This window comes from Chelonoidis abingdonii, chromosome 3 (assembly GCF_003597395.2).
Source record: "Chelonoidis abingdonii isolate Lonesome George chromosome 3, CheloAbing_2.0, whole genome shotgun sequence".
Taxonomy (NCBI): domain Eukaryota; kingdom Metazoa; phylum Chordata; order Testudines; family Testudinidae; genus Chelonoidis; species Chelonoidis abingdonii.
This window is the reverse complement of record NC_133771.1, coordinates 38,720,137-38,739,036: the sequence shown is the minus strand read 5'-3', so window position 1 is coordinate 38,739,036 and position 18,900 is coordinate 38,720,137. Positions and strand designations below refer to the sequence as shown.

At 37.6% G+C, this 18,900-nt stretch overlaps 1 protein-coding gene across 1 annotated transcript in view; it reads left to right on the top strand.

Annotated features, from left to right (window-relative positions):
- Positions 1–18,900, top strand: part of SNTG2 (syntrophin gamma 2) — a 534,493-nt gene that overhangs the window by 447,906 nt on the left and 67,687 nt on the right. The window contains exon 12 of the mRNA XM_075063695.1: positions 13,526–13,642. Within this exon, the coding sequence (XP_074919796.1) occupies positions 13,526–13,642 (117 nt within the window). The remainder of the gene's footprint in view (positions 1–13,525; positions 13,643–18,900) is intronic.

Genomic DNA, 18,900 nt, shown 5'->3' with positions numbered 1-18,900 from the left:
GTACTTACTTGGTGTCCCAGACCTGTGGGTCCTCCCCTTAGGCTGGGGGCAGGTCCTTTAGAAGTGGGTGGGCTTTGCCCACCCACCCCCGCTGGATGCCAATAGGACCAGACTCTTGCACCCCATTGGCCTGGGTCTGTCACAATTGGCTAAAATAATATTCTGTCTGCAATGTTAGTAGGGTTAGTGTACATTTAAATTACACTATGCTAAATCAAGGAAGTGCTTTCTGATCCTTCTCTTCTCTTCATCCTAGGGATACTTGTTTAGAATGATTTATTGTCCTTTTAGGACCTGATCCAAAGCCTACTGAAGTCAACAGTACGACTCTCATTGAATTCAGTGGGTTCTTTGTATCAGTCCTTTAGTATATGTCATTTTGCAAAATAATCACAGGGAGAGTCACTTTCTTCTGATACTGAACGAGGAACTTTATTAATATTAGCCTTAAGGCTTCTCTTTGTAGCTCTGTCACTAAAAAACGACTGCTTAGAAGCTTCCCACGCCCCTTCCTGCTAGGCTTCCTGCTACAGATTTAAAGAAATGATGTGCACATCTTCATAGCATTAATCTCTTTTTTTCTCATTTTCTTACAATAAATGCAAATGATTTCGGAATATATAAAATGTTGTCAAAATTAACAACTTCTAGTTATTAAATTGGAAAGGTCCTAGGAATACAGTCCTGGGACTTATGCACTAAGAATGTGAAATATTGATATAGAACATGTCTGATGCCCAGTTGCATGTAGAAGAGCCATTCAGAGTATATCTACACTGCAGAAACAAGACCTGCAGCAGTAAGTCTGCAGCCCAGATCAATTAACTTGGGCTTGCACTACAATGCTAAAAATAGCAGTGTAGATGTTTGGGCTTGGACTGGAGCCTGGGGTCTGAAACCCTTCTCCCCCAATCACTGGGTTTGAGAGCCCAAGCTCAAATGTCTGCACTGCTATTTTTGGACTCATAGCATAAGCCCTTCAAGCCGAGTCACTTGACTCAGGCTCTGAGACTCACTGCCTTCAGGTCTTTTTTGCAGTGTAGACATACCTTAAATGGTTGTTCTATGCCCAATTGATGTCTGCTATGTTCTATACCAATATCCCATTCTTAATGCATAAATTCCTGAGGGTTAGATTTAAAATCTGTCTTGATAATTGCCCTTATTTTGTTTATATGAAGGACAGTTTCACAATTCTTCATGACATTCTCTTGATCATCTTTACTGATTTTCTCAAGTCTCAGTGAATATAAAAATTAATTGTAACAACAAATTAGTAACACTTCAAAGCACTGGACAAATATTAGCTACTACTCACTTAGGTATGCTTAACCATCACAATACTCCTGTGCAGTAGATAACTATTATTATCTTTATTTTACAGATGAGAAACTGCAAAGCAAAAAGGTTAAGTAACTTGCAAAATTCCACACAACATTTTGGCACATATTTGACTCAGGAAATCTTAGCTTGCAATTCTGTGATTTCACTAGATCTCACTTTCTTCACTCAGATAAATGAGAGACTATTGAGTTTCAGAAAATACTCACAAACTTCTGGTCATGTGAATTAACATTCCAGAAATCTCTCCTCATCAGAGAGACAATGAGGTTTGTGAGTTAGCTGATATTGAGTCACATTTTTGAAGCTGCAAAGCACCACAGCAATAATGCTCCCCCCCCCCCCTCCAAAATATTCCCTGTGGAAAAAACCCCACATTGGAGGCTAGAAACTGAGGGTTCTCCTGACATTTTCTCTGTACTCTTCTGTCAGGGGGAGGGAGATTCAACATCCAAATGCTCTGGATCATGGAAGAGCTGCTAGATGAGAGAGCCGCCTGCACAAAGATCTGTTCCTCCTCATTGCCGCTGGGACATGCTGTCTCTCCACTCTGCAGCATGACACTGGACTCTCCCCTTGTCATCTTTCTCATTGGGAGCTTCCCCAGCCATAACTGAAGTCAAACAAAACTTAATCCTTTGCACAGCATGCACGTGTGGTCCTTTATATGATCTAAAGAAAGCAGAGGTTTTGCTTTCTACTTCTGTGCCTCTCTTGGTCAAGTTGGGATTGAGGAAATTTTTATTTTCTCCACTGTGGAGGAGGTGGCAATCTGAACTTTGGTTAGTCAGGAGGAGAACAACTTTTTAGGTTTACATTTTGCTGCTTTTAGTACTGGTAAAATAAATAGATAGATATAAGAAAAAGAACATAATCAAGGGCCAATCTTGCCATGCCTACTCAGATTGAATAGTACCCTACTTCACATGTTGCCTTATTGATTGATTAAAATAAATTAGTTACCACTCAACCTTAGTAAGTAGAGTCTCGTCTCAAGTAATGTGCAAGACACAGGAAGAACTAAAGATCAGAAATCACAAATAAATAGATTATGACCACAGACTGCTGAGATACTAACCACAGTCTGGGAAAGAGAGGGAGCATAAACAGAACAGAACCTAGGTTGCATGAAAATACACCTCTACCTCAATATAATGCTGTCCTCAGGAGCCAAAAAGTCTTACCGTGTTACAGGTGAAACTGCGTTATATTGAACTTGCTTTGATCCACCGGAAAACGGAGCCCCCCGCCCCCCCCCAGAGCGCTGCTTTACCATGTTATATCCAAATTCGTGTTACATTGGGTCATGTTACATTGGGGTAGAGGTGTAATAAGAACGAACAGTTACACTCAATTTGGAAAATTAATTCAGATTTCTGGCAGAAAGTACATCAAAGCGAATTAAATATCAAACACAGTAGTTGGGACTGCGAGGTATTAGCAAGGGAAGATGTTAGGGGAAAATACACAAGGGGAAAATAAAACTACAAAGAGATAAAAGGTTGTGACAGTCTGTCAAAAGAAAGACTATTCATGATTGATTTCAAAAACATTTTCTACAGATTGAACTGAACAGAAAGGGGTTAGAGAGGAGAAACCTACTTAGATTCCAAGACTCTGAATCACGTTTTGTTGGTATCCAACCTTCATGATCTCCAGAATATGATAGATGAGCATAACCATGAAAGCTGGAAAAAAGAACTTTCCATTGTCCAGGCTGATTCCCCACTCTGGCACTCTGAGTGCAGAAGGTGGGGTCTCACAAGGATTTTAAAAATGAATACTTGCCACTCCAGGCTTGTATTACACTCCCAAGGTTACAGCTTTTCTCTGATCTTGGATGGATAGATGCTGCCCAAGTGCAGAACCCCTTTGAGAACACAGGAAGGCGCACTTGGGAATTCTTCCCTGTGGGGTACCCTCAAACCCTATCACCCCTATCCGGGGAAGAGCTGAGAAAGAAAACAAAGAAAATTAGCTGTTGCCACGAGCTAATTAAACAACATATGCACAAACTTCTTAGGACGCCAAAAATCCAATTCTGTTCTTAAAAAGGTTTAATTTTATTAAAAACAAAAAGGAAGAAAATATATCTGGAACTTAGGCTTTTGCTAGATTTTTAAGGAGCAATTCCAAAAATTAAGCACCTAAAATAGCTTTCTTGGGAGTTCAGTTTAAAGGTTACAAGCAAACAAAAGCATCTGGGGTTAGCACAGAGGAGATCCACAAGCTAAAATAAAGAAATAAACCTGATTGCATCCATTTAAACATTCCCTGTTCCAATGATTCCTTCCGGGTATGGAAGATAATTATTCATACCTGGTTTAATTCCTGCTTATAGCATTGCTGCTCTTTGTCTTCACTGTTTCCCGGCAAACCGCAACACGCAGACAAAGGGAAGGTGCCCCCCCTCTCATTTTAAGTAGTTCTAGCCCTTCCATTGACTCTTTTGGTCAGGAGCCCACTCCTTTTCCTTCACTTGGGGAACTTTAACCCTTTACAGGTAAAACAAGCAGAGAACAGCCATCAAGAAGGACTTTATGGCTAACTAGCTGGCTGTCCATAAAAGGGAGCTACCTCCCCGCCCCCTTCATCTGTCACACCCATTATTGGATACATAAGGGAAATTTCACTAAACATTAACAGGAGAAAATAAAAGCAGTAGAGAATCCTGTGGCACCTTATAGACTAACAGACGTTTTGGAGCGTGAGCTTTCGTGGGTGAATACCCACTTCGTCAGACGCAGGTAATTTCCACTACCTGTGTCTGATGAAGTGGGTATTCACCCACGAAAGCTCACGCTCCAAAACGTCTGTTAGTCTATAAGGTGCCACAGGATTCTCTGCTGCTTTTACAGATCCAGACTAACACGGCTACCCCTCTGATAGGAGAAAATAAGCCTTCAAAGGAAAAGTTTGACTGCATTAAAATGCCACGATATTTGTTAGACTTGTGTGTTGTACTTACTGGACCTGATTTGGAGCCACACTCTGAATGCTTTTCATTGTTCCTCTAGCATTAAGCAGCCCTAAACTAATTTGGGTGACTTCTGGGTTTTATAGACGACATTATAGCTAATCCTATGCTATTAGTGTACAGAGCGTGGCTGGGACTTCCTTGCATCCTGGTAATGACCAATGGTCATGAGTCTGGTGGCAGCAAGTACAAATTTTTTCTCAAATGTGTATGAAGCAGAGCAAAACCAGGATAATAAAAGGACTCCTTTGTTCAACCCTCCCTCCATTATATTTGACTACTTCATAGCTGCTGCCAAAGATCTGACCTTGTATATGCTAATATTATTGATATACTGATACATGATTAATATTATTGATATACTGATACATGATCTTAGTACTACAAAAACATATTATGACTTTTGGAGAGTGAACAAGTTCTGTGTATTATGTTTTTATAAATATTGTGTGCACTTAGTTTACCTGTGTGATATTATCCTGTCCGAATGCATAGACTTAACTCAAAAAGAGGCTGTAAGCAGGAAACTGACAGGAAAGTAAACAATGGCAAAGAGAATGTCCTGTCATAGGGAGTACCAAGAGTTCTTGGGGAAATCATTAAGTGGGAAATAATCACTGGTCTGTCACCCACTAGGCTGGCAAAGTTTACTCTTCCCAGGCTGATTTTACGATCAAAAGGTATACTAGAGCTTGAAGATACTTGCCTAGGCAGGAAAGGGATGAAGGGGGAGGAGAAGATGAAGGTAACCGGGCTGAATGGAGCTTATCATAGCTTCCAAGGAAAGTTGAAATTGTTGGTAAGGGGAAATGTGCATGTTGGTCTCTTTTGTTTTATATTTGCACTCTGCACGCTCTGCAACTGTGGATGAAAGAATAAATAATGCCTTTGTTTTGATGAAGCTATTTTCGAATCACTTTAATTGGGTCATTGGTCTGACTTATGGAGAAAAGAGGCTTACAGAGGCCAAACTCAGTTGCGTTTGTTAAGTTAGCAGGGGGAGTAGGGAGAGGGTGCATCCCAGAGATTCATTTTAAGAGTGGTAGGGTTGCATGAAGGCAGCCAAACTTGTCACTAGAAGGGTGCACTCAAGGACGACTAAAAGGAGTCTAAAAGCACAGATTACCTGGTAACCAGAACACATGTAATCATGCCTGGGTAGTTAATCAATATTACCCTGGACTATAAAAATTAAAAGCAACATATATAGATGTTATTTAGTATCTATACATTTAACCAAGCAAATTTTCAACTGTATAATGAACCTGTAGTTACAAAACATGATCTTGACCATTATCATGTCCAAGGATAAGAAATTCCATGCACAATATAATTAATAGAACAATTTACAAATGTAAAAGTATTAAAAATAGTGGTCATGAAAATGATGTGCTTTGGTGAACTTGTCAAATAGATTATTAATAGATTATTACCTTAGTAAGTATTAATTGATCACTAACAAAGGTCCATCAAGTCAGCTATCAACCATCCTTACATAAACTATGGCCAATGCCTGATGTTCTGTGTAAAGTGGTTCCCTCCCCACACATCAGCAAGAGAATTGTACATGTAAATCAGTGGCAAATCGTCCCTCCCACTGCCCTGTGATAAGCAGATTATGTGCTGCAGTCTGATGATATATTGCCTTAACATTATCTTGGGTCCTGATTGTGCCTGCTAATTACATTGGTGGAAAGCTCCTCCATATCTTCTGTGCAGCCCAGCTAACAACCAGCCACACCTATTTGCCTGTCTTTAGGGAATTACAACACTGCTCCACCTCTGCACCTCATTTGGTAATCCACTCCATTCATCATTTCATGCATCACAGTTGCAGGGCGAGCTGTGCTTTTAGTTCCTCTAGAATGCACACCTCTAACAGGTCTGGCTGTTTTCACCAGCCATCAGATGGTCCTACCACTCTTACACAGGAGCTCTGGGCTGCAGGCTGATGGCAGGGCCTGCCCGTGACTGGGAGTAGCACAGCAGAAGGAGAGATCTGCACCCCCTGAAGCAGTGAGTGCACTCTCTCTGCATTCCAAGTATCTAAGAGGAATTGTTTTTTCTCAGAGTAATTTTTTCCCCTGTCTCCCACAAAAGCAGGGCAGATATGACCCAACCCCAAATGTGGCTTTAATAATGACAGTATTGAGTTCTTAGTTTCCATAGATACGTATGTGGTTAATAGTCATTGGCTACTACAATTCAGCCACGGGGTTTGGTTAAGTTATTGTGACTGTGTTCAGAGGTTCATTATATGCGGTGTGAAACAGCAATACCCTTTGTGATATTCCACTTAATTTAATCAAATGTTCCCTTATTTCATATTATGAATTCTAAAAAGAAAGGCCTGATCAACTCCTTCATAATTTTGAACTTTCCTACTGACATCGTCTTTTCAAACTAAATGTCCCTTAGTCATTGCAATATCTTGCCAAACTTCTAACCGTCTTCTCAGTCTCCTTCAATCTCTCTTACAATTTTTAAGATAAAGTGACCAAATATAAACAGTACAGGGCTACCGTTGAATAGGATCTAGAAGTATGTTCAGTATTTGGCTTTCCACCTGATCTCTGCCTTCAGCTTCTCTTCCACAGGTACAATCACTGGGGGAAATGGGTAGCACATATTCCCTTCACAGCTTGTCCCTCTACCTCCTTAGGAATGCTCCTTTCAATTCTGCCTACCTATGAGTGGGTATTAAAGCAAAAGGCTTCTGCCCCTTCGCACTAAAATATATACATGTGCTGCCGCTTCTCTGTGTGATGCTTTCCTGGACCAAACCATTCCTTCCCACCACACACACACTCCTTGTTGGTGTAACCCTGGGTCCCTGCAGCAACTGCAGAGGAAGGAGGAAACAGAGATCTTGCAGTGCTGCTTTATGCTGTTCTGCAGCAAACTCCTCTCCTTCACACTGAGGTGAACTACTGAAAGTTTAGGAGTGGCAAGAAGAGAAAGACATGAGTGGGAGAATCTGCAGACAGAGAGATTTAGAGTGGAGGAGCAGGGAAAGGGAGGGAGAGTTTGGAGAGAGGAAGAAGAGTGCCTGGGTGAGTGTGTGTAGTGGAAAGGAGAGAAGGATAAGTTGTGTGTGAGAGAGTGAAGAGGAGTGATAGGGATAGAATGAACAAGTTTTGAGGAGGGGAAGTCAAAAAGAGAAGAAGAAAATGAGATCTTAAGTATACAAGGGGCAGTGCTTAATTTGTAATGAAAGAGGTGCCAGGGCTTAGCTTCAGCAAGCCCCGGCACAAATTAAGCACTGGTGAGCGACCGGAGAGTGTCATCTGCAGGCTGGGCACTCAGCTCAACACCACCAGTGGCTGGGCAGGTCATGGCTTGGTAGAGAGAGTGGTGGCTGCTGGCTGGGAGCCCAGAGGTGCTGTGGCTATGAACTGCCAAGCCTAGAGGTGCCAGGGCTCAGCCCAGTACAAATTAAGCACTGACAAGGGGTGGGGCTGAGGGAGAAAGTGAGAAGTAGGAGAATGCTGTATGAATGGAAGAGGAGTGGTTAGGTGTGGATGTGCAAGGTTGTATTAATGCATAGACATATTAGGAATATGGCTAGTACCCCATCTCCTGGAGTCATGTGATGTCACAGTCTAAGCTTTCATTTAAAAAAAAATAGTTATTTCTTTTACTCATGATTGGTAACAGGAAATAAAAAGGACTCAGATAAAATGAGGGCCAGACCTTGCTGGCAGTTCTACCTCATTCTTGATTTTTTATTTTTCTCCTTCCTGATCACCTCCCCCAAGTTTTTTTTATTATTATTATTTTTTAAACATTCTGGTTGCACTTATCTTTTACTCCTATTTGGCTTCTACATTTCATCATAGCCTCCCTTTTGCCTACTCCCTTTGTTAACTTTGCCTTGCTCTGTGATAATTTTTATATTTTAAATAACCTGACCAATATTGTGCACAAAGCACTCACCTTTCTTTCTTCAGAAATAAAATTCCTGGCAACTCCCATTCAATGAAGATGTAGTGGAAGGGGAAGAAGGATTTTTGCACATTGACTGTGCTCTTCACTTTTTAGAATGTGATCCTACAAAGATTTATTGTCAGCCATAAGGTTGCAAACAAGATTTCCAGAGGATGCATTTTTAGGTATTTATATTCCTGCTTAGTCATAGTAGTTTTTATTCCTGTTTGCTCAAAATTATATACATCTTTCTCTTTTTAAGATATATTTCAATTTGTCTAAGGATTTTAAAAAAATGTGTCCTCTTTATCCAGGTTTGTGATAGTTTTCTTCATAGTTTAAATATCTTAATTCTAAAGGTTCATAGAATTGAGTTACAAGAGTCACTTGTGAAACTCTGAAAAACAAACTATTTATGGTATTCATAAATTGCTTGTCCAATCCATGTGTCAATAGGCAGTTAGACCCGTGTATCTTCAGGTAGTTATAATGGGTTATTTTATAATTATTATTTCAGAAGATTTTACAATATCAATTTTTATAATATGTCAAGTGTTTTAGAAATCTGTCCAGCTTTGATTGCCATTTATTTATTTTTTTGAGATATGCACCATAACAGAGATGCAAAATGGGCTACTAGTTTATTTCCCATAATACCTCTTTTGAATGTATGGAACAGTTTATTTCTTGCTCCTTATTCATCACTTCATTAAGAAAAAATTGATCCATTATTAAAATTTATTGATTTAGCAGTCAATGAATGAATATGGTATATTTTATAAATGCCAGGAAATTCTAAATTCTTTTACTCTCACCTAACAAAGTCACTGAAATCAAGTATCTGATGATATTTTGGTGACAGCCCCCAATTCAGAAACTTTAAAGTCACTGGAAGTGTTCTAATTTATATAAGGCTGTAACTCACCACCCAGGTCTATCAGGTGAATTTTTGTATTCTTTTATACCAAATGGCATATGTCAGCAAAGCAATATTTTCACTTGTACTTTACAGCACAAAAAATTACTTTTTTATTCCAGGAACTGTTGACAAAGGAAGTTAAATCATTGTTGCTCTTTTTTGTTTTGTTTTGTTTTGTTTTGTTTTAACTGAAAATTGCAAGTCACTTCATCATTTTCTGGCATGTCTAGGGAACTATCATCAACTACAGGAGATAAAACATTTCTTTTTCTTCATTTTCAACTGCATTTTAAGGGTTCAGTAGCTATTTACTTTTGTAGTATTCTTCTATTTGGCTTTCCGCTTGGTGGTTTTTGTGCAATATCTGTTTTGTACATATATTGTTATACATATAAAACTTAAGTATCAGAGGGGTAGCTGTGTTAGTCTGGATCTGTAAAAGCAGCAAAGAGTCCTGTGGCACCTTATAGACTAACAGAAGCATTGGAGCACAAGCTTTCTTGGGTGAATACCCACTTCGTCGGATGCATCTGATGAAGTGGGTATTCACCCAAGAAAGCTCATGCTCCAATACTTCTATTAGTTTATAAGGTACCACAGGACTCTTTCCTGCTTATATAAAACTTAGATGTCATAACTAATTATTTTTTATCATTTTGAGCTGTTAATTTTATGGACCATTTCTATCAAGCAAACTGAGCACTATGGAATATTTTCTGCAATCCAGTGTATTTGAAATGTAATTGAGGTGTTGTTGTGTGTTTGATTTTCTATAGACTTTGATAGAGTAGAGTCATTAGTCCACCTTGTGATAATCCATCTTTTTGCTTCCATTATAAATTAAATGGATGATATTAGAGTTCAGAAATAATTCACCTAATAAAAGGACCAGATTTTCAAATGGCCTCACCCTGCCCTTTATGGCCCATTCCAGCAAAAACTTCAGCATATGCATAACTTTAAGTAAGTGAGTAGTCCCACTGATGTGAAGGTCCAGTTCAAATTCTGAGTGCATATTTTAATTGAATTCAAATGTTTCCCCCTGCTTTTTGAGCTAAAATATAACAAAATGGCTTTTAGTTGTGTGCCAGCATTTTGATTGAAAAATCAGTTGTAGATGCAAAATTGTAAGAACATATTACAGAATTTAGTTATCTACTGATTGGCACTGACAAATCAGACACAGTGATTAGATGTCTAAATTCTTTTATTGTGTCTACAGCATTATAAACACAGCATTATTCTCTGATTCTGCAAAGACTCATGCAAGAATTTCGCCATTTAAATACTATAAATAAATTGTTTATTAAAAGGAAGGAGAAAACCAGTTTGAGTTAAATAAAAACTGACCTGAATATGTACTAGAGATTTGAATTGAACCAGATCAAATTTTTTTTGGAGTTTCAAAGTCCAGTTAACTACTATTTCAGTATTTTTTTCTTTTCTTAGTATCTATGCACTTCTCTGTGCTGCATGTGGAGTTGAAATCAGAGTGACCATCTTACCATGAGACTTAAACCCAAAGTTTTCAGATACTTGAGAGTCTGGGTATGTCGTGTTAGGATATAGATATTCAGACCTGTCTGCAAAGGCCTATGCTTTAAGAATTTAAGTGTATTCTTATCACTTAGCTAGTTATAGAGGTATAAAAGAAAGAATCAAAATCACTGTCTGCTGGTGTAAGGGCCTTCTCTTACTGGGACATTCTGAAGCCCTGTTCTTAGGCTAAGCCTTTGGCTAAGCAGCAGAGGCAGCCATAAGATGTGAAGCGAATGGTTACATCCTCACATTCCAAACTAGTCAGATTGAAATAAGGTGTGTTCTTATACTGGGATAGGCAAATTGAGATAACTATCTTGGTATAAAATCCTCCTGGAGATAAGGCACTGGTAGGTTTTAACCTCAGTGCAGCTTGTCAAGGCCAACACTATACCCTCACCTGGGATTTATCTTGCCTAGCTACTTTGAAGTATAAACTAGTGTCTTGTCTCTACTGGAATTTTACATCAAGATAAATTCCTTGATGTAAACCTGTTCCTATTTTTTTTTCCCACTGAAGACATAGCCATAAAGGGGGTAAGTGTCTATCTAAGTTCACTCATGAACTATGTGGAGGACCAGGAATAGAACATCAGTCTTCTGATTTCCCTGTCTGAACCTTAAACAAAACTGATCTCTTTTCCTTGATCTGCTGTTTTACTATATTTAAAGATATTGGAAATGTGCCTATAATTTTGTTGGCTCTGCCATATTTGATTTGAGGTATGACCTGAGCGTGTTACATTGTCTGACTATGTCCCATTTTCCCTAGCAATTATTATGAAGCTTTGAGATCATTAGAATTGCAAATTATTATCATGCTCAGTACTCTGTGTCTTCGTAGTCTTGTAATAGCATCTAATTTACTTTCCAATAATGACTGGGAACCCAGTTTGGGTTAATGAGGTTTGCAAATTAGCAGATAAGCAAACAAATGTGTTTGTAAAAAATTTCAAGGATCTGGCATCACAGAATGTATTTTGTTCCTTTGTTTTGGTTATTGCCCTTTATTTATGATTATAATAACATGCAAGTATAAGCAATCTGTGTTATTGTTTGTAGGAGAGTCTGAGCAGTACTGGGGTTTATTTTGTTAAAGTAATGAAGTGTCTGAGCATTCAGTTATTAAAGCTGCACTGATGAGTGGGTGAAGCAATATTTTGGTGAGAATTATTGAGTTTACACAATAGCAAAGTGAGAATTGGAAGGTCTACTGTATTTACTGCACTCTTTCCTACAGCATTAACATTTTAATGAAGTTATAGTTCAGTAGAAGAATATAGAGAAGCAATAGCATTACGTTGGTATAGAATATTTTTTGAAGCAAGTTGACTGATAGCAGAGATAATTATGTATTAAATAAGAGAGCTAGACAACAAAGTATGAATCATGCTAAGATAAAAATGTGACCATAGCACATGTTTCTGTATTCAAGCTGTGCTGTTACTGTACATTGTTTCGGTTCCATGCTCTGGTCACATTCAAAAGTTTATCTTAAGTATATAATACAAATGAGTCACTTCTTCTCTTCGAATCTCATCTGGGGGTGAATCCTGAAGTTCTTACACATGTTAATACATTCCTTACTCAGGCTAAATTCCCGCTCGTTTCAAGTAAGTTTTCATGTTGTGTGAGGGCTGAGGGCAAGATTTCAGAAGTGCTGGGAAACTTGTGTTCCTCAGTTACATAGGTACTTTGGAAATTCCATGCTGAGTACAAAAACTCACCAAGAGTATCAAGATTGGCCATTTACAGTTTAAGATTTGCAGAGTACTATAATTAAGACCAGATAAATATTTCAAGGCATATTAAAGGCCATATAGTCAGCATGATGTTTGAAATTAAGCATACTAGCTAGCGTACTAGCATTGTGCTAGAATGTGGTTCTTCAGGGTGTATCTAGCTCAGAGATGATAAAATCTTACTTTTGACCGAATTTCAAGGTTACTTAAAATACATAAATTTACTTTTAAAATAATTGTAAAATCATTACAATTTATTTGTAATAACGTTAAAGAAAATCAAAAATGTGTGAGATGAGCAACAAAAAGCCTTGAAATTTTATTCTACCAGCGAAGAAACACCAACAATTCCCATTTGAAGAAATGTATTCAAGTGTAAACCCCTGGAAGCACAGAATGTGATGTAATTCTTTTAGTGATGAACAAACTTCAATAACTAGTGAACTGCTTGGTTTCAAATAAGCCTATGGACTTATCCGCATGTCTTTTGTTTGGAAGCAGATCTCATAGAATTACTAGTGCTGCCTGGTTTTCACTTGGCCACAAATACTGGGGGAACAGCCCTTTTGTAATATTTCAATATCGCTATTTCAGGTCATGGCCAAAACCAGAAATTGCAGCAGCACATAGAGTGTTAAATAAGTGACATTTTTGGAACCACCCTAAATGGCTGGGTTGAAGCATGGGAAAAGATTTGAACACCTTTTTTATCAGAATAAATTTTCCTGTCTCTAATCTTTATGGGTCCAGTCCCATCCACTTTCCCTCATAGCTGAGGCAGACCCTCAACATACCAGATATCAATGTGATACTGGTGCACCAGGCAGACAAGATTCAGAGAGCCTGTGCAATATGGATCACACCTTTAGGGGGGCTCCCTACACACTGGAATAGAGTATAATTTCGGGAGCAGGTCTGAGGAAGGCAAAGGGGATAATGGGACAACAGGTTTCAAATCTGAGACCGCTGCCCTCCATTAACTGAGTGGTGTTCTAGGCAGAAGGAGAACTTCTGTGTAAAGGGTGTATTATGCTGCTATTGAAGCTTGAGTTCTAATTTTTCAAAGGTTTTACTCTGCAGATTATTCATATGGGCTGGGTGAATGAAAGACTGGAGGGAACTGGTTCATCTCAACTCTACAAATACAAGTTCCTGGCACTGAAGGGTTCATCCTTCTACATTTTCAGCACTCCACCGGTAAGAAACCAATTTTTTTTTGTAAGGTTTTGATTACTGGTGCAATCCTTTTGGAAGCCCTGGAAGTGAATTCTTTCCTATTAAATAAAGCTGTAGGCTGTGATTTTCAAATGAGCCTAAGGGAGTTAGGCACCCAAATCGTATTGACTTGCAGTGTGATTTTGGCATCCCTGAGACACTTTTGATAATCCCAGCCATAAAGTTCTGGGGAAACTGGATTGTTAATGGCACACAGAGCTTTTGTTTTCAAGGCACTGGTTCAAATTCCCCTCAGGCTGGTTGTGACCAAAATTTGCCATCTTACACTGGTTCTGAGGCCTACCTGTATGTGAAATGATCTGGTATTTACTTTAGCTCTTCTAAGAAAGGAGTCCACGTCACAGTTAGAACTAACTGGTTTTGATCTTTGCCAAAAGGCCATGGATTGAATGTTCACAAGGGATGAATTATCCCTACAGCTCCTAGACATGGGACATTCCCCAAAGGTTACAGCATACTGGTGGGGTAGTGTAGGATAAACTATAGTGCTACCTTCAGAGTTGTACTTGTTCTGTAGATAAAATGGAGGACGTCAGTCTCCACAGTTAACTAATCCCCTATCTATCAAAAGTACTAAAATTTCACTGGAAGAAACTGAATAAAAATAAGCTAGAGAGTTCTAAAAATCTCAAAACAATCCATACCATATCACATCATAACCTTCCTATTCTTTTGCTTCCACTTATACAATAGGGTGCTGTTGCTCTCGGGGAAAAAAATTGTAAAGAACAAAAAGGAACATTAAAATAACAACTGCAAATTAATTGCCTGTTTATGCCCCCATTGAAGTCAATAGTATAACTTCTATTGCTTTCAGTTGAAATAGGAGCAAATCCAGGCACTTTAAATATAAACTATCTTACTGGAGTACAGTAAAGTGAGAGAGAGGATGATTTATGAACCTTAGACAGTAGCAATCAATAACTCAGTCCCTCTTGCACTATGCTACAGTTCCAAGCCAAATGATCCTATTAGATTAGTACCATCATGGGTCAAAAATGGCCAAGTACCAATCTTTTGCTTAATTTGGAGTTGACAAAAACTAGATGTGAAGGACTCAATTTAAAATTAAATCCTCAAATGCAAGTAAACCAAAAAACACCTCAGCTCAGAGACTAATATTTAAATCAATTAACCTATTGTATCTGTCTCTACTTAAAAGACAATAAAGCACAAAGAAAAAATTAAGCCAATAAATAATATAACAGCCTTTTATGACAGTCTTTTATGAATCTTAATTATGGCTTTCAGACCTATTGTAGAAGGGGAATATTTGATATAGTTAAAGCTATTCATCTCAGTGATACAAAACGAAGATAAACTAGTTAATTTATCAAAATCCAGCTCTCTGCTGATATCAGACAGTGAGAATAAATGTATTGTAGCATTTTCCCCGCATTATCTTCATATATCTACTTCACTGCCATGTTTCTGGAGATAGTCTGTAGTGGTATTGCTCCTTGTGAAAAAGTAAACAAGATAACTAACATGGCACCTTGTATTAATGCCATGCTCATGCCGATTGATCAGATACTATAGTAATGACTGTGATATAAATGACTAAATAGGTAAATTCTAAAGCTCAATGAACAGTTTTTGTGTTTTTTATTCATGTCACAAATGCCATGTTACATGAAACTGTGGCTTTACCACCCACTGATAGGGCTGTTCTCAGATTATCTTTATTTCTTTAGGCTAAATATCCATTACTTTTTTATCTTTTTATTGTTGTATAAGTAGTAATAATAATAATTAATAATTAATAACAAAGTAATGATCAATTGGAAATTGGCAGGATCCAACAAACCCGAACACTAGAGGGCTTCACAATTTCAACCTGGATCCAGATTCAAATTTCCCAGCTGGCCTCTAGATGTATAATGGCCACAAAAATGTGGAAATCTGTGGCACTCCAATTTTGGATTCCCCCTTTCGAACCTTTGGCTCAACTCTAATGACATTTTTTTAAAAAACTCTCTAATAAGTTATTAACTATTATTCCTATTGTTTATGGTCTATATAAAGTGAAATCCTGAGTGTAACATTAAAATAATTCCAACAACAATTAATTGTTGTCCCATAAACAAATTTGTTACTGTGATTGGTTTGCTTGAATTTTACAAGGCTAGTTATTATGTTGTATTTTAATCATGTTGCCGTTATGCTGTACAGCATTATGAGAACATCAGCAGGTGAAGCACTTTATAATTAAAATTATGTTACAGTGTGTATTTTGATTTATATATACAAATTAGATGGGCTGTCAGATAAAATGGCTATCCTCAGTCTTGAGGATCCTGTTCACAACTTTATTGCCCATTTATATCAAGCATGTCCACTACAGTTTTTACTCTTCTTCTAGTCCTTTGTGTAAATGGACTGTAAGTCATACTTGGATTTACGTAGTTGACATCTTTTTATGAAAATAACCCATACACGTGCTACTCATGGGCAGAACTCAGAAGAAATACTTCATAAAGGTTCGGGTCTAGTGATGTTTAGCAATTGAAAGGCGACTCACTGTGGAGCTACGCTCTGCCAAAATAGTTTCTGCAAATGACAGATCATCAATTTAGCAAGTATATGTCAATCTATTTGTACTTGCTTTGTTTATTATTAGGGCTGTCCAATATTTAAAAATTAATTGTGATGAATCTCATTAAAAATTAATCGTGTTTAATCATGTAAATAATAGAATACCATTTATTTAAATATTTTTGGTTGTTTTCTACATTTTCAAATATATTGATTTCAGTTACAACACAGAATACAAAGTGTACAGTGCTCATTTTATATTTATTTTTATCACAAATATTTGCACTGTAAAAAGCAAAAGTAATAGTATTTTTCAATTCATCTAATACAAGTACTGTAGTGCAATCTCTTTATCATGGAAGCTCAACTTAACAAATGTAGACTTATGTACAAAAAAACCTGCATTCTAAAATAAAACAATGTAAAACTTTAGAGCTTACAAGCCCAATCAGTCCTAATTCTTGTTCAGGCAATGACTCAGAAAAACAAGTTTGTTTACATTTGCAGAAGATAATGCTGCCTGCTTCTTGTTCACATCACCTGAAAGTCAGAACAGGTGTTTGCCTGGCACTGTTGTAGCTAGTGTCACAAGATATTTACATTCCAGATCCGCTAAAGATTCATATGTCCCTTGATGCTACCATTGCAAAGGACATGCATCCATGCTGATGACATGTTCTGCTTGATAATGATCCAAAGCAGTGCAGATGGACGCATGTTCGTTTTCATCATCTGCAGTCAGATGCCACCAGCAGAGGGTTCATTTTCTTTTTTGGTGGTTTGAGTTCTTTAATTTCTGCATCAGAGTGTTGCTCTTTTAAGACTTCTGAAAGCATGCTCCACACCTCATCCCTTTCAGAATTTGGAAGGCACTTGAGATTCATAAATCTTGGGTTGAGTTCTGTAACTATCTTTAGAAATTTCACATTGGTACCTTCTTTGCGTTTTGTCAAATTTGCAGTGATCGTGTTCTGAAAACGAACAACATGTGCTAGGTCATCATCTGAGACAGCTATAACATGAAATATATGACAGAATGTGGGTAAAACAGAGCAGGAGACATACAGTTCTCCCCCAAGAAGTTCAGTCACAAATTTAATTAACGCATTATAGCGCATCTGGTACATAAATATCTTACAATGCCAAGTAAAACAGTGCCATGAGAATGCCTGTTCTCACTTTCAGGTGACTTTGTAATTATGAAGTGAGCAGAATTGTCTTCAGTAAATGTAAACAAACTTGTTTCTCTTAACAGTTTGCTGAACAAGAAGTAGGACTGAGTGGACTTGTAGGCTCAAAAGTTTTACATTGTTTTGTTTTTGAGTGCAGTTATGTAATCAAAAAACTACATTTGCAAGTGGCACTTTCATGATAAAGAGATTGCACTACAGTACTTGTATACGGTGAACTGAAAAATACTGTTTTTTTCTTTTTTGTTGTGCAAATATTTGTAATCAAAAATAAATATAAAGTGAGACCTGTACAATTTGTATTCTGTGTTGAAATATAATAGTATACTCTGTGTTGAAATCAATATATATGAAAATGTGCAAAAATATCAACAAATATTTAATATATTTCAATTAGTATTCTATTGTTTAACAGTGCAATTAATCACAATTATTTTTTTAATCATGATTAATATTTTTGAGTTAATGGCATGAGTTAATTGTGATTAATCGACAGCCCTATATATTATTCATCTGGGAGTGCTACAGTGTGACCATGGTAATGTCAACATGTTTGTCATCAGATATTGTCCCTACACGGTCAACATAACCGTTTGCAAAAAATTGATAAGTTTAGACATAAAACTCAATATCTAAAATAAGCAGACTTGCTTAAAACAAAATCACCAGAGAACAAGTTACATGCAATAGACTATGAACTACGGACCTTGGGGATTCTAATTCCTAGAGTATAAACAAAGGTTGAGTGATCATCATAGATTTCCAACATGCATCTTCCATCCTTGTTCCGTAATACTGCAAGTAGTATTATTGGATTTCTCTTATGCTGGAAAAAAAATCTCATTGACTTGCACTTGTTTGACCCTCAGAGACACATTTTCCAAAAGTATCTTGCATTTGTTCATGCATACTTTTCCCTTCTGTGTTTCAAGCACCATCACCTGTTGCTGCTGGGGTTTTTCTCTTATGCAGGCATGTGATAGAATTTACCAGTACAAAGCTGAACACTTCTCTATAGGCAAGACAAAAGCAGTCACCTACATGTGTTTATTAAAGAGCATATTTAACCATTTGTAAACACAAAGTTGCCTGGGCACAAATGGAGGCTGGATTGAAACCCTTTGAATTTTATTATTACAATCAAAATGTTTTACTCTAGGTACCCTGCTAGGAAATTTACCATAATAATTTAATGCCCTGAAAAGGCATTAGATAGGGGAAAAATAGTTTAAAATCTGATTAATACAGTGGTTGTGTTAAAAAGTCAACATTTGCCAGAAGATAACACAAATCGGCTTACAATAGAGATGAATTTAGCTTTCAGTGAACTCTCCAATAGATTTTGTTCCTGGGACCAAAATGTCTATATGATTTGCTATGCCAGATAAGTATCAGAGGGGTAGCCGTGTTAGTCTGGATCTGTAAAAGCAGCAGAGAATCCTGTGGCACCTTATAGACTAACAGACGTTTTGGAGCGTGAGCTTTCGTGGGTGA